The 21,622-nt window shown below is 42.0% G+C and overlaps 1 protein-coding gene across 1 annotated transcript in view; it reads left to right on the top strand.

The window, feature by feature from the left end:
• The window catches only part of SLC4A10 (solute carrier family 4 member 10), a 3,247,445-nt gene that overhangs the window by 1,814,006 nt on the left and 1,411,817 nt on the right, over window positions 1-21,622 (top strand). The window contains exon 9 of the mRNA XM_044074780.1: window positions 16,132-16,219. Coding sequence (XP_043930715.1) covers window positions 16,132-16,219 — 88 coding nt within the window. The remainder of the gene's footprint in view (window positions 1-16,131; window positions 16,220-21,622) is intronic.

The following is a 21,622-nucleotide window of genomic DNA, read 5'->3' as shown; positions in this document are numbered from 1 at the left end:
GAAAGTTTTGAAACATGAGGAGAATAAATCTAAGATGACATCTCTGCTTAATTTAGCAAAAGCATATCGACGTCAAGCAGGAATGGAAATCAAACCAGAAGTGGATAAAAATCAGGCAGCAACTGAATGTGCTAAAAAACAAAAGAAAGAATATAAGGTAAATGATCAGATAAGAAGGCAAGAAATGTGGAAAAACCAGAAATATAGTTGCAAATATAGAAAACTTCTGGAAGAGCCTCATGTTGATCAAGAATTAACTCAGGAATGGTTAAGGAGAGGTGAATTTACATCAAGAAATAAAAGGTTAATATTGGCAGCCCAAGATATTGGGTTAATTACACTTTAGTTTACTAAGTCTATTGAACATGTGGGAGAAACAGATATATGTAGGTTTTGTGGAACCGAGTTGGAAACAGTCACACACCTTATTGCTGGTTGCGACTCTCTTATGGCAGAGGGACTGTATACTAAAAGGCATAATAATGTGGTGAGCTTGTTACACTGAAGATTGTGCAAACATTATGGTATCGAAGTGTCTGGAAAGCACTGGAAACATGAGCCACAGAGAATCATAGAAAATGATGAAGTTTACATCACATGGGATCACCCAATACCAACAGTCCAAAAGATAAGAGAACCGGATATAGTGGTCCAAAAATGAAGACAAAAGTAGCATTAATCAATGAAATTGCCACACCTAGTGGCTACAGTGTCTTGAGTACAGAGAGACACAAAGTCATAAAATACCTCCATCTGCAGGCAGAAATGAGAGGCATGTGGAAGAAAGATACCCAGACATTTCCAATAGTAGTAGGAGCAACCGGTCTTATAAAAAAGAATTTACAATCATGTTTGGATATGTTACCAATTCATGTAACACTGTACGAATTGCAGAAGGAGTCATTACTGGGCACATTGCAGGTGCTGCGAAGAGCACTTTTGGCTAACATCAAAGAGTGAAACAATACTAATTTCATGAACTTTAATCGGACTTTGACTTAGAAATGGGGTCCATTCCTAAGTCATGGTATTAGAAACCCAAAAGACTTGGAGAAATTAAAACGCAGATATATGTACAGTAGGATACATTAGTCGGTGCGCACAATATGGAACAGCCATTATGCCTACAGCTAACCCCTGAACAACTGGACACTGTTTGGGCCACCCATACAAATGACGACCGTTGCCTGCAACATATACCCACAGAGAGGTTATTGGGTAAACTCCACACACAGGTTTGCAGAAATGGGACACATTTCATTGTGTACCATGACAGTTCTACATGCCATGTCATATAGCTGTTCAGACAGTGACATCCGTATAAGCAGAGGAATGCAATCATGAAACAGTTATACTAATGCAGTAGTCTGGAAAGGTTCACAACCGTCGCTGTCCAGGCCAAGTCCTTAGATTTGTACAGTAGTGAGGACTGACTGGGCCACAGGATACCAAATGATCAACAGTGTGTAATGCAGGTGTATAGTTCAGCAGCCGCTATCTACACTCTGTACAACAGCAGTGGGAGGTAAAGACATCATGTGACCACATGGGTTATAACTGTGACATAACAAGGCATACCTGACACCATCACATGCACACTGACAAACAGAACAGTTCATCTGGCAGGTGGCAGTAGGATTGCAGTAACCAAATATATGTAAATGATGTACATATAGGTGAAGTATACGGCACTTTACATCCAGATACCTTATGGCAGCTCACCCCTGATACCCCCACATATTTAACAGCCTAGGTCATTTATGGTGCTCCCCGTCAGACTGAATAATACAGGGCCATATACCACTGTTACATACACTGGCCACTGGAGTGCATAAGAGCACACACGTATTGTGTAGGTGATGCCCACACACATATGGCCCCAGCCCCACCATATGTGTGGGGGATACAACAGATGTGGACTGATGGCAGCAATGGCAGTGTGATATACACACAGCCCACTATGGAACACCCCCCACAGCATGTCATATGTGCAAAGCTTGATATGTAGGTCATGTACTGATAGCACTCCACACACACACACACACACACACACACACACACACACACACACACACACACACACACACACACACACACACACACACACTGCCAGTGGGATATCAGACACAGGACCTGTGTGGTGGACAGACAACACATGTTAGGCACACCTCTGGCCACCAAGAGGATAGGCCCACAGTTGAGGGCTATGCAGACAGACTGCATTCCAAGTAGTATGTAAACACACACCCTGTAACACCAGTACTTTACAAAGCATAACACAACTCTACTCACACTCTGTCTGTAGTTCCTGAACCTCCTACACATATGTAGCTGCCCTGAGTGTGCCAGTTCTCCTGTAGAAGTTATTGCAACTTGCTGTCTGTAACACTGATGCCCACACACATGTAGGACTGTACAAACATCCACAGAATGTCCACGTTATGTCATGAAATATAACCCCTACTGTACATAATATGTGGGGCGGTCTGATATCTCAATGGCTTGTTAGCAGATATGATGACACTAATTATAGTGTATAGCACATATGCACCATGTCATGCACAACATATGTACACAGGTTGGCAGAGTTGTGGCTGGCAGCACAGACACAGGGCCAGTAATGACATGTTGCTGTGATAACCTCATACATTTACTGTTATAACAGGGTTTGTGGCAACATATGTCCTATGAGGGATAAGATGCCAGTAACTGTCACAGCTTTCACCATCTACAGACTGCAATCCTCAAACTAGTGTCTGCAGTCCACAGATAGATGCTCCATTGGTAACACATGGAACCAATGGCACAACACACTGCCCAGTCTGCAGATGACCCTGCAGGTGGGGATTCCACATAAACATGGAACTGACATGGCAGGTATTGAGACATGTAGGAAAGACATATCCACACACATACTGTTAAACCAACAGTACACCACATGCAGTATAGCAGCACTTAGTCTGTAGGTAGGTCAGGCACATCCCCCTCCTGTGTGTTGCCCTGTTTCCACAGTGTATGTTGTTGATGGTAAATTCCCAATCCATCACAAATGCTAGCTGCCAACCAGCAGATCTAGTTCCTGCTCACAGTGAGTGACAAGGGCCAACACCAACATGATGTTCCTAGATATCGGAGTGTGTTTCCATGCAATTTAGTATGGGAATGTTACCACAGCTGTTCCACATGCAATCAGCTAGGGGAGGGCTGTGATTCATGCAGAGGCCATCAGATGATCATGAGAATCACTTAAAATAAACATGCTACTGCCTAAGCAAAGCTGGTGTAGGTGTCCACATTCACCAGAGAGGGAGTGGGAGAGGCAGACATAGGCAAAGACATGTCAGGGAAGGGTGGGGGAGTAAAATTGCAGCTTGTTTGTATCACACACCTACCAGCACAGGGTATCAAACCCCGGACAACTATGTACTGCATTCACAGTTCGATGCAGTTATTGGATACGCCACATGGGTTACCTGTTGTGGAGCCCTCGGAACATATCTGTGATGGTGCCCTCGGAACATATCTGTGATGGTCTGTGACATCTGCAACAGGGATACGGTAGCTATACGGTAGGTGATGTACACATGCCTGTCAGCATGAACAGGTGCCAGCATCAACACAGCCACACTCTCACAGGGACATGCACACATCGACACACTTGGCAGGGCCAGGGGTACAACTCATCAGTAGCATGAATGCCACAACACATCACTGTGCAGGTACCACATGCACCACATGGGTCATACAGAGTTTGTATGGGCAAAGGGTATGAGGAGGTAACTGACATCTGACAGCATGCTTGTGTATGCACATGGGGGTTGTAGTGAGTGTGGCTGTGAACATACAACACACAGACAAACACACAGGGTGCCAGTACTGACATGCATATGTGCATATCTGCACGGGTGTGTGGTGGTCGACTGTGGCAGCAGGCTATACAAGGGTAGGTGATGGGTATACCTTGACATCAGGCCACATGACAATGGTCTGCATTGTGTCTCAGGGCTGTAGTTTCCACTCTTGCCCACACAGGTGGGTATTGTATCCCCTATCCAGTCACCTGGGTGACTATTGTGTGTGGCCAGTGCTGTGCATCGCTTGCCATGTATGTGTTCCTTACCTCATGACATGGACGGTGTCTGGGATGTGCACACCTCCCACATGCATGTACAGTGACATTTGGAACTGTACCTGGGGTGTCTGGCCCATGTTGTGAATATAGATTACCATCATATGTGCCAGTCTTTCACCCTGTGGTGGGGACCGGTAATGGGCACCAGGTTTACCTGCATCTACATTGATAGCATGCTGACAGCATTCCTTGGTGTCAGTGGCAACAGTCCATACAGGGCATGTTGTCAGGCATGGTATGTCCATTGTGGGACACTTGATGGCACTACAGGTGGCGCAGGTGTCCATTGAGGAACATGGAGAAGGTGCGCTGTCAGCATGTACGTGCATATTGGACAGATGGACAGGGGACATGCCCTCTGTAGCCCACTGCTATCACTCCACGGTGACTATCAGTGGCCAATATGCAGTATACAATCCACATATTGGCTGTTGCCTAGGCATGTGTGTGCGTATGAGGCATGGGTTGAGAGTGTGCTCTGGGTAATACTGGGGTTGCTAAATGTGATTGCCTGGCCTTGATGTCACATGTATGGGTATGGCTTTGCACCCCAACCTCTCAGCTATTTTACATCTGTTATCCCTGTATGGTGGACATTGTGCTATATAGTTGGGCTGCCATATAAGACATATGCAAAATCCACTCCAAATTCGACACACATTTACAACCACCTCTACACAGGATACGAGGTACGAACACATACACATGCACACCTGTCATGTCTGGGAGTAGAACCCTTACCTAACTAGTTTATTACACCTCAGCACTATGCAGTTATAGTACGCACCACGCACATTACTGAAGTACTCCTTCCCCAAGGGTGTATTCCACAATGAATGACATCAGCAGGATTGCCAAAGTAGGCCATTTGATATGTGCTGCAGATGACTACCCTAAAATACATTGCTCCCTACACAGACAGTGAGACACATCCACAACCGACATGAGTGGGTATAGGACCCTTGACAGAGGTCTATACCACACTACAGCATGGAGCTGTTATAGGAAGCACCATGGGAATTACTGGGGAACTCCTTCCCCAAAGCTGTCTTTCATGAAGAATGACATCAGCTGGATTGTTAAAGTGGGCCATGTGAAATGTACTGTGTGTGACTAGCATATAATGCATTGCTCTGTATACAGACATGGACACACACAAAACATCCATAACTGCCATGGGTGGGGATGAAACCCTGCCACAGTTCTGAATCACAATCCAGTGGTACGCAGTTACAGAACACGCTACAGAGATTACTGGGCTACTACCTTCCCAGAGGTGTATTCCTAGGTGGGTGACATCAGCAGCCTTGGCAAGGTCGAGTTTAGGAATTGTAAGGAGTGTGGCAACCCTAAAAAGCATTGCTCTCTACATAGTCAGACACACTAACACACACACACACACACACACACACACACACACACACACACACACACACACACACACACACACACACACACTCACTTGCCACGTCTAGGATTAGAACACCTACCTAGCTACTTTTTCACTCTACTGCAGCATGCAGTTACGAGACACGCTACCAGTGATTAATGGGCTACAACCATCCCAGAGGTGTATTTTTAGGTGGGTGACATCAGCAGGCTTGCCAAAGTCGAGTATAGGAATTGTAATTTGTGTCGCTACCCTAAAATGCATTGCTGTCTACAGAGAGGGACAGACACACACGCTCTAACACACACACAAATGCCACGTCTGGGTTTAGAACACCTACCTAGCTACTTTATCACTCTACAGCAGTATGCAGTTACAGGACACACTATGGTGATTACTGGGCTGCAACCTTCCCAGTGGGGTATTTCTAGGTGGGTGACATCAGCAGGCTTGCCAAAGTCGAATATAGGAATTGTAATTTGTGTGGCTACCCTAAAATGCATTGCTCTCTACACAGACAGAGACAGGCACACACACACACACACACACACACACACACACACACACACACACACACACACACACACACACACACACACACACACACACACACACACAGTTACCTGGGGTTAGAACACCTACCTAACTAGTTTATTACACCTCAGCACTACGCAGTTATAGTATGCACCATGTACATTACTGAAGTAGTCCTTCCCCAAGGGTGTATTCCACAATGAATGACATCAGCAGGATTGCCAAAGTAGGCCATTTGAAATGTACTGCGGGTGACTACCCTAAAATGCATTGCTCCCTACACAGACAGTGAGATACACACAAAACATCCACAACCGACATGTGTGGGTATAGAACCCTTGACAGAGGTCTATACCACACTACAGCATGGAGCTGTTATAGGACGCACCATGAGAATTACTGGGGAACTCCTTCCCCAAACCTGTCTTTCATGAAGAATGACATCAGCTACATTGTTAAAGTGGGCCATGTGAAATGTACTGCATGTGACTAGCATATAATGCATTGCTCCGTATACAGACATGGACTTACACAAAACATCCAGAACTGCCATGGGTGGGGATGGAACCCTGCCACAGTTCTAAATCACAATCCAGTGGTACGCAGTTATAGAACGTGCTACAGAGATTACTGGGCTACTACCTTCCCAGAGGTGTATTCCTAGGTGGGTGACATCAGCAGCCTTGGGCATGCCTCCTTCTGCCTACTGGGGCAGGCTCAGGTTCTTCCTCCTCTGTGTCACTCTGTGTCTGTGCAGGCCTTGGCATTAATGGGGGGCTGTGTGGCCCTGCCCCATGCTGTTCCTGCTGCAACTGTTTCTGCAGGATCATATAGTGTAGCATTGCACATATCATAACAATTTGGGTACATGTAGCTGCTGAAAACTGCAAGGCTCCACCGGATGTGTCCAGACACTGGAACCGTGACCTGAGCATCCCAAACACATGCTCTATTATATGTCTGGCCTGTGCGTGTGCCTCATTATGGCGTTGCTGTTCAGGTGTGTCTGCATTTCTGATGGGTATCATCAGCCACGGCTCCTGTGTGTACCCAGCATCCCCCACTAGGTGACCGTAGGGGATGTCCCCATTGGCAAATCTCTGGTACAACTGCATCCGATGCCATATGTAGGAATTGTCATAGCTTCCAGGGCATACACATTCATTATAATGCACTGGGCATCACCTACGACCTGGCAGTTGATGGAGGGGATGCCCCTGCGGTTGATGTAGGCCCTACCCTGCTCACTGGGTGGTACTTTGATGCATATGTGCATACAGTCTATAGCATCCACTACCCCAGGGTATTCTGCTATTTGGTGGAAGAGATGCATATTGCTGGTCAACACCTCATGGGTGTTGAGGGAATATACATGCTCACTGGCATGTGCTGACATGGCATCCAGGAACTGGTGGAATACTCTGGATGCTGATGACTGTGAGATCCCCATGTTATCCCCAGTTTTGCTTTGGGAGGTACCTGTGGCTAGTATACCTAGGCCTACACATACCTTGGTATCCACTGGGATGGGTTCCCCTCATTTGGCTTGATGTATCAGGTGTGGCCGGCACAGCTCAACTACTTGCTGTAGGAAGTCTCTGTCTACCCTATAGTGCTCCAATATCTCAAGCTCATGTAGCCCCTGGTAGGTTACCCTGGGTCTGCACACTCTTCTCCGTCTAGTCACTGTAGGTTGTTCAGCAGCATGCACATCCTCACTACCCTCAGCCTCTTGCACATGTTGTTCTATGTTGCCTGCTGCAGCCCTTCTCATGTTGTAGGTTTGTTTGTAAAAATTTCCCCGCTTGTATACACTGGTGGTGTAGAGTGTAGGAAAAACCAGTGGGGAAGGTATTTGCTTAGTTTGTAGTAGTGTTCTGGGCTGGGCTGCTGCCTGTGTAATTGGCTGATTCTGATACATTTCACCTGCCAGATATGCTAGTTCTCCTTGATTACCCTCCTACTGCTGAGTTCCCTTCCCATTGCCCTTCTGTTTGGTCCCGGGGCCACGCCGCACAAACAGAGTACTCGGATGTGCACACTGCTTCTGTTTCCTGGTTTAACTTCTTTTTTTCTTCCTGTAAATCCCGGTGCGCAGCGCGCACACCCACTTACACTTTGCAAAGAGTGCTGGGCTGGTTTAGACACACCCCCTAGCTTGGCTGTGCTAAGCTGGGAGCATACACGAGCCACAGGGCTCCAAACTGGTTACATTATGTTTGACACACCCACCCATGATGTCACCTACCTCCTAGTCTTGCACTCAGCTATTCATACTCTTACACTGTTAGGACCTTCCTCACATGCTGGGGAAAACCGGGATTCACTATAGTTCCCCTCATTTGCATAGGATTGCCTGCTAATGTATAGTTACATGTGTCACACTGTGCCTCCCCCCTTAGCAACCACTATTCACTGGCCAGGTTGTCTTTTGCCTGCCATTTACTTGCATGGCGGAATACTGATTTTAGTTAGACTGCTTTTTTTATGTTTATTTTCTTATTTCCCCACCGATCCTGTTTGCGTGCCACTGCCCTATGCTTCAACGGCCGTGATCAGCGGACATATAATAAAAGTTGTAGTTTGTATGTTTTGCATTCTTTGCAATGCCAATGCCTTATACTTGGCCATTGGCATGCTTCCTCAATGATATGCAGCCTTTATTTGGAGCTGTCATGTCCCCACTTTGTATTTTGCAGAACCGTACTCGGTTACTAACCAAGTACATTTCTACGTATTACGCTAGTCCTGCACGCCCTAATTCCTGCTTCCTGGATAGCAGATTTACCTCATTTGCATGGTTTTCACTTGCAAATGGGGTAATTTGAATACGGGGACTGGGAATGTGCGGCACTAGTGCAAGAGTGCTCACACACGTCAAACGGGCACGTACGTGGATCGCTCAGCCGCCATATTGCCAACATTACCTCTTAACTAATCATGCATGCCATGGGGATTATCTAATTAAGCAAATCAATAAAACTAAAACAAAAAAGAGCAATGTTAATGCAATCCAAATGCTGGTGGATAATTATAGTAATAGCTCATGTGGTAATGGATTTGTTACTTGTACACTGGACATTGATTCAAGCCTTAGTTCTCTTTGAATGATTATATGCCACATTATTTATGTTTTCATTCAAGTTTAAACAATAAAATGATTATTGAGTTTTCCTCACTGCTGTCATACCATGTGAGGAAAGATTATAAGTTTCTAAAGTCAATGGTGCAATAAGTAGAACAGTTGCTTTTGGTGCAGAAGACTGTTGGTTTTATTCCCATACCAGGTAGACTGATTACTGTTACTACATTACAGCATAATGCTTTGGGTGCTCTACTCCTGTATGTGTCATTCTTTGGATGAGATGTTAAACTGATGTCCCTTCTGCTTGAGTTGGTGATAGCTCATATGGATATAAACACTCCCACAGCATCTACCAAAAAGAAAAGGATATGTTCCCTGATACCCTGGCCAATTTTCACTAGCAGTATAAATTACCATTGCAGGTCTCTTGAAAAGACACTAGTAACCTAGCGGGACTAACTTGATCGACAAAGGATAAATAAAAAATATCAAGTGTCCTCACGGTCTTGAATACAAGTAATCCTCGTGTCCTTCCTCTTTCTGTGTATAACATATTAATAGAGGGTCTGCTGAAATTTCTCTTGAGTAGCGTTAAACTGCAGTATTTTACATTTCTGTTTCGGCATTCTGATCCATCCTGAAATATTCCCATCCTGAATATTAGTTTGCTCATACTTTTGGAAAAGTTGCCCCAGCTGTGTTTTATTTTCCCATCAATTACATTCTTTTTCTGTTTTCTTAGCATACTGCCAATATATTTAATATGTTGTTCAAAAAGATTCCACTTTATGAAAATAGTTTCTGGAATGACCTTATGCCCCCACCAAAATATTTGCTCGGCCTTCTTTAGTTTCCTTGTTGTATCTTTGTATCTGTTTTTGAAAGAAACGGTAAGTTCAATTTCCAGCAAGGCGAAGTTAAGATGAATCCTCCATCTTTTAGTTCCATAACAATAATCCTGTATGAGGGATGTCCCGACTCATACAACTGCTGACATTAATGTAGCACTTACCAGGAAATAGTCCAATCTGCTATAACCATTAGTTGGTGGGGCAAATATGTGAAATCCAACTTAGTGGCGTTAAAAACTTGCCATACATCATATACATTAAAATAAGTTATAAAATCCTGCAAAGCTTTTGAAACAACCAGTAATCAGATTCTTCCTACAGATACCCTGTCCAGAACATGGTCAGTGGCCACATTAAAATACCTCAGTAATATAAACTGCATTATAGTTGCTCCCAGTTGTGAAAGGGCTTCCAGAAAGTTCCATAGTTGGATACTGCTATCCTCCATTGGACCATAGAACTATTCTAGGAAAGTAGATATGCTATTAGTTTTAACTTGCCCCATCTTCCCATTGCATCTGTTCTAACTACTTATTTGTTAGCAATACAGCCCCTCTTACAGACCTCTTACTGCTAACCACTACACTGCCATTCCAACATTTATTCAGCACCCCAATCTTCTACTTCTTAATTTTTTTTTCTTAGAGAAAATAACCCTGATCATCTCTTTCTTAAGAACACAAAAACATGTCGCTATTTTATGCCCTGTATTAAGGTTCATCACATTCCAAATCTTACAATGAATCCCCATGAAGCTTGCAGTACTAACTTTATCCTTTTCTTTTTATAAAGCCATCTCTTTTGCATAAAATATGGTTTGAGGTTTATTTAAAGTCCATGAAATACTTTCAGTCAGTGGATGTACCTTACAGGATCATAGATTAGTGCTAGACTAACTGCCCTTGTGGGCCATTTTAAGCCGAAACAATTACCTCATGTAAGAGGTCAAACCTCACACCTTGTGTCTGTTAGGTAAGCATCTTAACCATTATACCAGCCTCCCACCTTGTATTTGGGTTTATACTTACAGTTAAACTAATCATGTTAAGACAATCATGATTGCATAAGTGCATATACACACAGAGGTATTTTATGTTTTTATATTTTTATATGTATTTAATTGTCTGGATAATACTTTTTTATATTCCTTATGAAGATGGAATGTTTTAAGAACTTAAGAACTCTTTTTAAAAAGAATATAAGATGCTCTAGCAATTATTTACTTTATTATTATTTTTTGTTTATTAATTGTTAGTTGGCATGTGATTGTCAATCATGCATATGTTTGCATAAGTGGAGGTCTCAAACAAGTTGTGAATGAGTCTTGACACTGTTGTATAGACAAAAGTTCTTACCCTGCTTTTGGTTTTTAAATAAAGTTAGCTTGTTTTATAACCAGTGAGGCTGTTTTGTGGTGAAGTGTCATGAGACTTTGTTGATTGCAAATCCATCTCATCTATATAAATTTTGACATCACCAGTGGTGGTGGTAGTTTAAACCTAACACTGTATAAAATGAGGGACAGAAATGCCAGAAGAAGTTGTTCATCTATTATATACAGTCACGGAGAGGACCAAGTACCATCTCTATACAGGGCATCTAAACTTGCTGCCCTCGTGCGACTAGCTGATATTGTTCATTTAAATAATAAACATTTCTTAAACTTTTTTTTAAAATATTTGTCGATAAGTAATCTGAAGGTTCAGTCCTAAATCTCCATCAGCTTCTCGCCATCCATCTCTGTATTACTATGCATACGAAGTTGACACGAACCTGAATGAGCAGAGTGATGTACCATATATATAGAGTCCCCCATCTGGTACATTCCTGGGAGGTATGTGGTAGACTTTCAAGCTTACCCTGTAAATTATGTCTTGATATCTATATAGCAAAGGCTTGGCAATTCTGATAAGTGAAGAACAAATTCAGACAAACTCCAGAAATCAAAACATAAACATTCAGGAAATCCACTAGCAAATCATTCACCACCTTTGACCACACATGAAGGTAGTGTTGGCATTTTGAGTGTAAACCACTACAAAAAGTGGTGTAAGACATAAATAGCAACCTTGTCACCCATCCAGTCATGTCTCTTCAGTCCCTTTTAGCTACTTATTTTCAGTAGTGTCCATAACAAGAATCTTTCCCCAGGCTTGTATCCATTTTTTGTAGCTCATATGAAGTTGGATCGGGAGATCAAAATATGTCACCATTCTCCTAACTACAACTGTTCTGCCAGTGGTACATAGTGGTTGGTGGTGCTCACAACTACTGAAAACTTCTGTTTAGTTCTGGCCACTGCACTAGATGCTAGCTGTTTCCCAGGTGCCAGTTGTTGCTTCTTCTTCAGCAGATCCTTCCTTGTTGATATGTTTTGTCCATTCCTGCTTCTTGGTTCCTGCTGTACATGTTCCATGACCCTTTGGTGTAGAAGCTGCCAGCTGATTCCCCTGTGCACTGATCATGTCCAGGAAGGTATCCTATTTTCCGGGAATGTTATGAATACTGTCTGCCTCTGTACTTGAAACATGAAGTAGTGGGAAAGCTCAGTTGGCGAGTCAACCCTGAATCATTTAATGACTGACACCATAGCTTTCATCTTTAAATAAACAACTATTGTTATAGTTTGGAGCAACCCTTACTGGGGATCTGGCAATAATAAGCAGTGATCCAAAGTATCATATTTTCTACAGGACTGCCTCCCTATCAACATAATTCAAGAATCTAACTATGAAATGTCTTGGCCGGTTGCTGGGATCTGACCTTTCTACCATCAAGGTTGAAAAAGTTGTAAAGCTGCAACCAATTCCCTTAGGAGAAAATGTAATGGATTGGAGCCCTGCAGTGATTGAAATAAGTCTATAAACCAAAGTTATTCTGCTTGCTCTTGTTCTGTAAGTCATCCAGCTTTAAGTCTAACTGCTGAAGTGCGTTCTGCAGGACTCTGATTTGGTAAGTATGGATATTCGATGTAAGTTCTTGTTGCTGGGGCTTTAGTCTGCTTCTGATCTCCAGGACATCACTCTCATGAATGTTGGTGGCCTCCATGATCACAGCACTGCCATCCAAGACCTGAAGAAATATTGTTGCAATCCTCAAATAAGAACCTGCATGCGTAGGGTCCTCATGGTGGAAGAGTGATGCCATAAGTGTTTTGGGCCTTTCAGTACACTCCTGGCTATAAACCTTAGTTAACCTTGGTTGGTTGGCCTTGAAAATTACTCCTTCAGCACAATAAAATAGGTGCTGTGCTGTGAACATGACCAGTATTAAATCTAGCAACATAGTGCTCATCGTAACTAAAATAAATGATTGACAGCCTCCTAGCCAACCAGCCTGACTCAAACTACTAAGCTTCAAGTATATGCTCACCATATATATTTATAACTACTGTACATACATCCAGCATATATGCTCACTGTATCTATTTATAACTACTGTACATACATCCAAGATATATGCTCACCGTATGTATTTATAACTTTTGTGCATACATCCAGGATATACCCTCACCATACCCTCACCACCTTACATATGTATTTATAACTACTGTACATACATCCAGGATATATGCTCACTGTATGTATTTATAACTTTTGTTCATACATCCAGGATATATGCTCACTGTATCTATTTATAACTACTGTACATACATCCAGGATATATACTCACCGTATGTATTTATAAGTTTTGTACCTACATCCAGGATATACAATCACCATATGTATTTATAACTACTGTACATACATCCAGGATATATGCTCACTGTATCTATTTATAACTACTGTACATACATCCAGGATATATGCTCACTGTATCTATTTATAACTACTGTACATACATCCAGGATATATACTCACCGTATGTATTTATAAGTTTTGTACCTACATCCAGGATATACAATCACCATATGTATTTATAACTACTGTACATACATCCAGGATATACACTCACTGTATCTGTTTATAACTACTGTTCATACATCCAGGATATATGCTCACTGTACGTATTTATAACTTTTGTACATACATCCAGGATATACGTTCACCATATGTATTTATAACTACTGTACATACATCCAGGATATATGCTCACTGTATCTATTTATAACTACTGTACATACATCCAGGATATATGCTCACTGTATCTATTTATAACTACTGTACATACATCCAGGATATATACTCACCGTATGTATTTATAAGTTTTGTACCTACATCCAGGATATACAATCACCATATGTATTTATAACTACTGTACATACATCCAGGATATACACTCACTGTATCTGTTTATAACTACTGTTCATACATCCAGGATATATGCTCACTGTACGTATTTATAACTTTTGTACATACATCCAGGATATACGTTCACCATATGTATTTATAACTACTGTACATACATCCAGGATATATGCTCACTGTATCTATTTATAACTACTGTACATACATCCAGGATATATGCTCACCGTATGTATTTATAACTTTTGTACATACATCCAGGATATATGCTTACCGTATGTATTTATAACTACTGTATATACATCCAGGATATATGCTCACCGTATGTATTTATAACCATATGTATTTATAACTACTGTACATGCGGGTCTATATCATATGAGCGAATCACACAAATTGCGAACGCTCATAATAGTGAATGTACCGGACCTCGAAGTGCTTTTTCTGAGATTGAGGTACAGTGAAGAATGGGATATTTGCCCTTTCTTCACTGTAGTGCAATCTCGGAGTTGGAATATATATTTAGCGGGGGGTGCAGCCCCCCACAACAGGAAGTTCGAGGTCTGGTATATTCGATATTATGAGCCTTTCGCAATTTGTGTGATTCGCTCATATGATATAGACCTGATAAATGCTCACCATATGTATTTATAACTACTGTACATACATCCAGGGTATACGCTCACCATATGTATTGATAACTACTGTACATACTTCCAGGATATACGCTCACCATATGCATTTATAACTTTTGTACATACCTCCAGGATATATGCTCACCGTATGTATAACGTTTGTACATACATCCAGGATATATGCTCACCATATGTATTTATAAGTTTTGTACATACATCCAGGATATACGCTCACCATATGTACTTATAACTTTTGCACATACATCTAGGATATATGCTCACCATATGTATTTATAACTACTGTACTTACATACAGGATATAAACTCACTGCATGTATTTATAAGTTTTGTACATACATCCAGGATATACACTCACCGTATGTATTTATAACCTTTGTACATACATCCAGGCTATACGCTGACCGTATGTATTTATAACCTTTGTACATACATCCAGGCTATACGCTGACCGTATCTATTTATAACCTTTGTACATACATCCAGGCTATACGCTCACAGTATGTATTTATAACCTTTGTACATACATCCAGGCTATATGCTCACCGTATGTATTTATAACCTTTGTACATACATCCAGGCTATACGCTGACCGTATGTATTTTTAACCTTTGTACATACACCCAGGCTATACACTGACCGTATGTATTTATAACCTTTGTACATACACCCAGGCTATACACTGACCGTATGTATTTATAACCGTTGTACATACACCCAGGCTATACGCTGACCGTACATATTTATAACCTTTGTACATACATCCAGGCTATACGCTGACCGTATGTATTTATAACCTTTGTAAATACATACAGGCTATACGCTGACCGTATGTATTTATAACCTTTGTACATACATCCAGGCTATATGCTCACCGTATGTATTTATAACCTTTGTACATACACCCAGGCTATACGCTCACTGTATGTATTTATAACCTTTGTACATACTTCCAGGCTATAAGCTCACCATATGTATTTATAACCTTTGTACATACATCCAGGCTATACGCTGACCGTATGTATTTATAACCTTTGTACATACATCCAGGCTATACGCTCACTGTATGTATTTATGTATGGATATCATTGCAGAGGATACTAAAACATATAGTACTAATCGTCAGTGTTACACATTTTATTACATATTTAATGAAGCAATATATAGAAATTTGTTTTATAAAGATATGTATTTATAGCTGTATAACGCTTTTTTTTTTTTTTTTTTTTTTTTTTTTTGCAGATTTCTTTTCATCCTCTTGGGGCCACTTGGTAAGGGTCAGCAGTATCATGAAATTGGAAGGTCAATAGCAACTCTGATGACTGATGAGGTATGGAACAATTTAATTTGTATTATAAAGTAAGTTTAAAGCTGTGAAATGATGTTCAGCATGCCTCCATTTCCATCCACTAGCAAACAGGCAATTAAAATATATGGACAGCTGTACTAAACTGCAATGATTAGTAATTGTGCTTATGCGGCCTAGAGCTCATTTGCTACAAGTTGCTACAGGCTTAGCTGTTGATTTGCACTGGATCTGAGAAAAAGAAGCTACAAGATCTAATATAAGTACTTTTTGAGCTCAGTGAGTTTTATTGCAATAGTTGTGTGGTTTTTAGTTTTATCGTGATAGCTGCAAAGTTTTTGTTTATACATAGTAGTCTAGCTAAGACTACTAATCTGTACTCTAGTGAGAGACAAGATAAAAAAAACTAACCATTTTTAGGACTGCGATTGTGTAGAACCTTGAACAGTGTTTGCTATTGGCCAGTGTGCTTTTTTGAATTTTTCAGCTTTGACTGTGTTGTTATAAACTGCTCCGAATTCACAAGATGGGGTCATCATACAGCCATACTGTCATATACACCATATTGATGCAGTTATCCTGAATCATGTCTGTGCTGTAACCACCTCACCTCTCCAAATCCCCACTGGTTACTCAGACTAGAGTTATCTGTACTACAGGCAGCTCCCCTCAATTGCACAATAAGAGGTTCTGAATAAATGGGTCCCCAAAGTAGCCTCTAATGACCCATAACTTCTCAACGTCTCCTAAATGATCTCATAGTTGCTTCATGTTGCCCTTATCAACTTATAGTTACTCTGTATAGAATATTTTTTATAGTCTTTTAACACATTCTATTTGTTAAATCTGCTGTGTAGCCTGATAATTAATTCAATGTATATAGCGTTCTGTGAAATCCTAATAGATTCTGCAAATCCTTGGATTAAAATGGAATGTCAGCCAGCTTGTCTTCCTTCTGTTACCGGCCTCATAGCACTTGGTATCTGCAGGCTGTGCAGCAACTGCCTGAGGCTCACAGATAATGACCTTTTACTTAGTATAATACATTCTGTTTCTAAGAGATGCAAGTATTTAACTAACATGGAGGCCTCACTCACCCAAAATATGCAGACTGTGAGTGACACAGACTTCTAAAACATGTGAGTAATACAAATCCAAAACATGTGAGTAATACAAATCCAAAACATGTGAGTGATATGGACTTCCAAAACATGAGTGATACATACTTCCAAAACATGTGAGTGATACAAATCCAAAACATGTGAGTGATACAAATCCAAAACATGAGTGATACAAATCTAAAGCATGTGAGTGATACAAATCTAAAACATGTGAGTGATACAAATCCAAAACACATGAACGATACACACTTTAAAAACATGAGTGACACACACTTCCAAAACACGTGAGTAATACAAATCCAAAACATGTGAGTGATATGCACTTCCAAAACATGTGAGTGATACATACTTCCAAAACATGAGTTATGCCCATTAAAACGTGAGTGATGCACACTTCCAGCACATGTGAGTGGCACACACTTCCAGAACATGTGAGTGATACACACTTCCAAAGGCAGTCTGTACAAACCCACACTAAATGTCTTATGCTGAGGGTGCAAAAAAATCCTTGCCAAAGCCTCTTAGATACATGAAGACTAGGTCTTGGCAAAAAATCTAATACCATATCACCTTCTGGTACACTTACAGCCATGAGACACCATGATTTAAACCATCACAAATCCAGTACCTCAAATCACACTACAAATAAAATATTTTAGTGACAGGTGACTTGTGTAGTCAGAGTCACACTGATTCTCCTCTGACTGTGCCGGACAAGGATGGTGTGATGGTGAGTTGTCTTTTAGGTGGCAAGATCTCTAACATCTCAATGGCCAGTGAGGTCATTTCACCTGCTAAATATGACTAAAACATGGTGGTGGTCCCATGAGAGGGAGCAACATGGTATGTAAAACCCTGAGGTGCATGTCAGATCTCTTCTCATATGTCACAATTCCATGCAAGTCTCTGCCCCTGAGCAGAATCCTTCCTTCTCCAAGAAAGATGCCAAAGTAAAAAGAAAAGTTAATTGGCTTAAGCAGTTGGCTAGATAGCCAGGGGGATCAATTATGCATCAGCACAGGACAAAATGCTCAACAGTCCAACTTTCTTTGCCAAGGAGGGTCTGTAGCTTCTTGTTTCAAGCTTTCCAAATACTGTTTAAAGCTTTTCCTTCCCCAAAGTGCCTTTTCAAAGTCCAGTTGATGGACATCCCAACATAACTAATATGTCAAATACAGTACAGAGTCACATCAGTGTGGCTCTGCACAGTGCCAGATGTTTCAGTAACATAATGTCCAATTTTTCAGCCCTCTTGCATTTGGAATGCATCTATATCTGGGCTCAGAAAGCAACCTTTCCACACCTGAGTTTTGTTATATCTGGGCTCAGAAAGCAACCTTTCCACACCTGGGCTTTGTGCCTACCATGCATTCAGGCTCAATGATAGATGTGATATTTCCATATTTGTTAGTTGAGATAATTTGTATTATAAATTCCCAGACACCCACAACTGGAACTTATTTTAATCCAAATCACACTAAACAAAATCACTAATTACATTTGGCACATGCATAGTGAGCTGCAGCATGTCTATCTCTATGTCATTTTGGGTGAGCACTTCACATCATTCACACCTGCATGAGTCAACATCAGAGTGTGCCATCAGGTCATTCACACCTGTATGAGTCAACATTAGATTGTCACCTAGGGTCATTCACACCTGCATGAATCAACATCAGAGTGAAGGTGTGAATTACTTGAGGGCATGTCAGGTCATTCACACCTGCACGAGTCAACATTAGATTGTGCCCTCAGGTCATTCACACCTGCATGAGTCAACATCAGAGTGTGCTTTCAGGTCATTCACACCTGCATGAGTCAACATCAGAGTATGCCCTCAGGTCATTCACACCTGCATGAGTCAACATCAGAGTGTGCCCTCAGGTCATTCACACGTGCACGAATCAACATTAGATTGTGCCCTCAGGTCATACACACCTGCATGAGTCAACATTAGATTGTGTCCTCAGGTTATTCACACCTGCACGAGTCAACATCAAATTGTGGTTATATTTATTCTGGCTGAAGGCTGACAGGGCCATCATGATGTCAGGGAACCAGGCACCAGAAAGGAGACTAGTTGTCTCCCTGTCTTTGTCAGTATACCTGATAATTGAGTCATCAGTTGCTAGAATATTCTACTCAGATGTACCATCTCTGTGTCAGTGGCAGGTTTATGGTCTGCAGACTGGTGACGCACTGAGTTGTATCAGTTTGATGGAGATGTGTTTCAGAATTGCTGCTGAGGCTTTTTATTTCTGATTTTTAGAGGTATGGATAAGTTTAGGTGCTGCTTATCAAACCATCTGTGTAGGTGACAGGGTGGTCTCCTCCAGCTTAAATAGATAATATAGCATTCCAAGATCATCATGTTGGTCCCCTAGTAGGTGGTTGTCAGAAAGCATTAGGAAGTTCCTGTGCTGTTTCAGAATAAGAGGTACAATGAGGCTGACAACAGAGTGGCTATAGGTAAACTTAGCTTCCATGTTTGCCAGGTTAGTCAAATTGCCAAAGGCAGGAAAGATATATTAAACCAATTTAGTCAATAGGCAGAAAAGATATAGGCTCATAGGTTCATAGGTTCATACTAGGCTATCTGCCCTAGGGCATTTATAAGCCTAGCCAGAGTGTGTTTGGCTTTCGCCACCCATTTTAAATGAATTTTGCTATGCCCTTTTTCGAGGTTAGTATACTGTGCCTCTGTCTAACAGTGACACAGAACTGATACCCGGGGTAAACCTATGATCTCCCATCCACTCATCAAGATTCCTCTTGAAGAGAGTCAGTGAGGGACTCTGCCTAACCTGGACTGGGATTTTATTCCAGAGTGAAGGGAGCCTCAGGGTTATGAATCTGTCCCTCCAGCATGTCCTATTTATTTCAGTGCTGAGGTTCAAGTCTCTCAAGCGCGTAGCTCGATGGGATTTGGATTTTCTGAGGTGCAGCATGTCCATTAATTCCGGGTTGGACATAGCTTTATACGTCAGGCACAGATCGCCTCTTAGCAGGTGGTATGTCACTAAGTAGAGCTGGAGTTTCTTTAACTGGGCAGCATATGGCATCTGTTTGAGCCCTTTGATCCTCTTGGTGAGGTACTTTTGTGATCTTTTCAGTTGCTGCAGGTGTCTGGTAAGGTACATCCCAAAAGGGGCATTGTACTCAATTATGGGCCTGATGAGGGATGAGTAAAGAGGCACGATGACCTCCCCTGATTTAGATGTGAATCCCTTCATGATTAGGTGGGCTATATAAAATGTTTTTCTAACCACTTTGGCCACGTGGTTTTCAAATGAGAGATTGCTATCAACTTGGGACCCCAGGTCCCTAATTACTTCTTCCGTACTTAATGGATTACCACCTATGTGGTAATTTGTGGGCACTTTGTTTTTGCCAAAGGGGATGACTATACACTTTTTGGCATTTAGTTTGAGGCCATGGCTCTGGCACCAGTTGTCTGTTTCTATGAGGCCCTTTTGTAGGATGCTTGTGTTGGCTGGAGAGTCGATTATGGCACCTAGTTTGCAGTCATCTGCGAACTTGGTCAGCCACAGTCCTTCCGTGTTGGCCTGTACCTCCAAGAAATATATACCAAACAAGGGAGGTCCCAGGACTGTGCCTAGTGGGACGCCACTTGTAACTGGTTTGGTGGCTGACATGGCTCCAGCAATTCTAACCATGTGAGTTCTGTCCTTGAGCCAGTTTGCAACCCATCTAGTGACATAAGGGCTTATATTTAAGCTGGTGAGCTTATCTATAATGCCCGAGTGGGGTATTGTATCGAAGGCTTTTGCGAGGTCCAGGTAGGCTGTGTGGACCACCTTCCCCTTGTCAATGGCCTTGGTGACTGTTTCAAAGAAATTGACCAGGTTTAAGAGGCAGGATCTGCCCTTAACAAAGCCAAACTGGGTAGGATCCAGTGTCTGTAGGTCCCCAATATCTTTATTTATGAGGTCCATGATGATCCTTTCCATAGCTTTGCAGACCAAGCTAGTCAGGCTTATGGGGCGATAGTTTCCAGGATCCGTTGAGGCACCACCTTTGTGGAGAGGGGCCACTGTTGCTGTATGCCACTCTTTGGGTACATATCCTGTAGTAAGGCTGAGATTGAACAGTAGTTTTATGTTTGGGTTTAGCTCTTCTTGGAGTTCATGTAGGACGCAGTCCGGGACACCGTCTGGCCCCATTTATGCTGTGTTTTTTGCTTTGGAGAGGGCGGCTCTTACCTGAGCATCTGAGATGTCAGGGGGCAGCACTCTGCTGGGATAGATATTTGCCCTTTTGTTGGGGGGGGAGTTTGCGCTGAACC

The sequence above is a fragment of the Protopterus annectens genome, chromosome 6.part0, assembly GCF_019279795.1.
Source record: "Protopterus annectens isolate FY-2018-M chromosome 6.part0, PAN1.0, whole genome shotgun sequence".
In the NCBI taxonomy this organism is placed as follows: domain Eukaryota; kingdom Metazoa; phylum Chordata; order Ceratodontiformes; family Protopteridae; genus Protopterus; species Protopterus annectens.
Note: the sequence above shows the minus strand (reverse complement) of the source record. Positions and strands in the feature narration are given on the sequence as shown.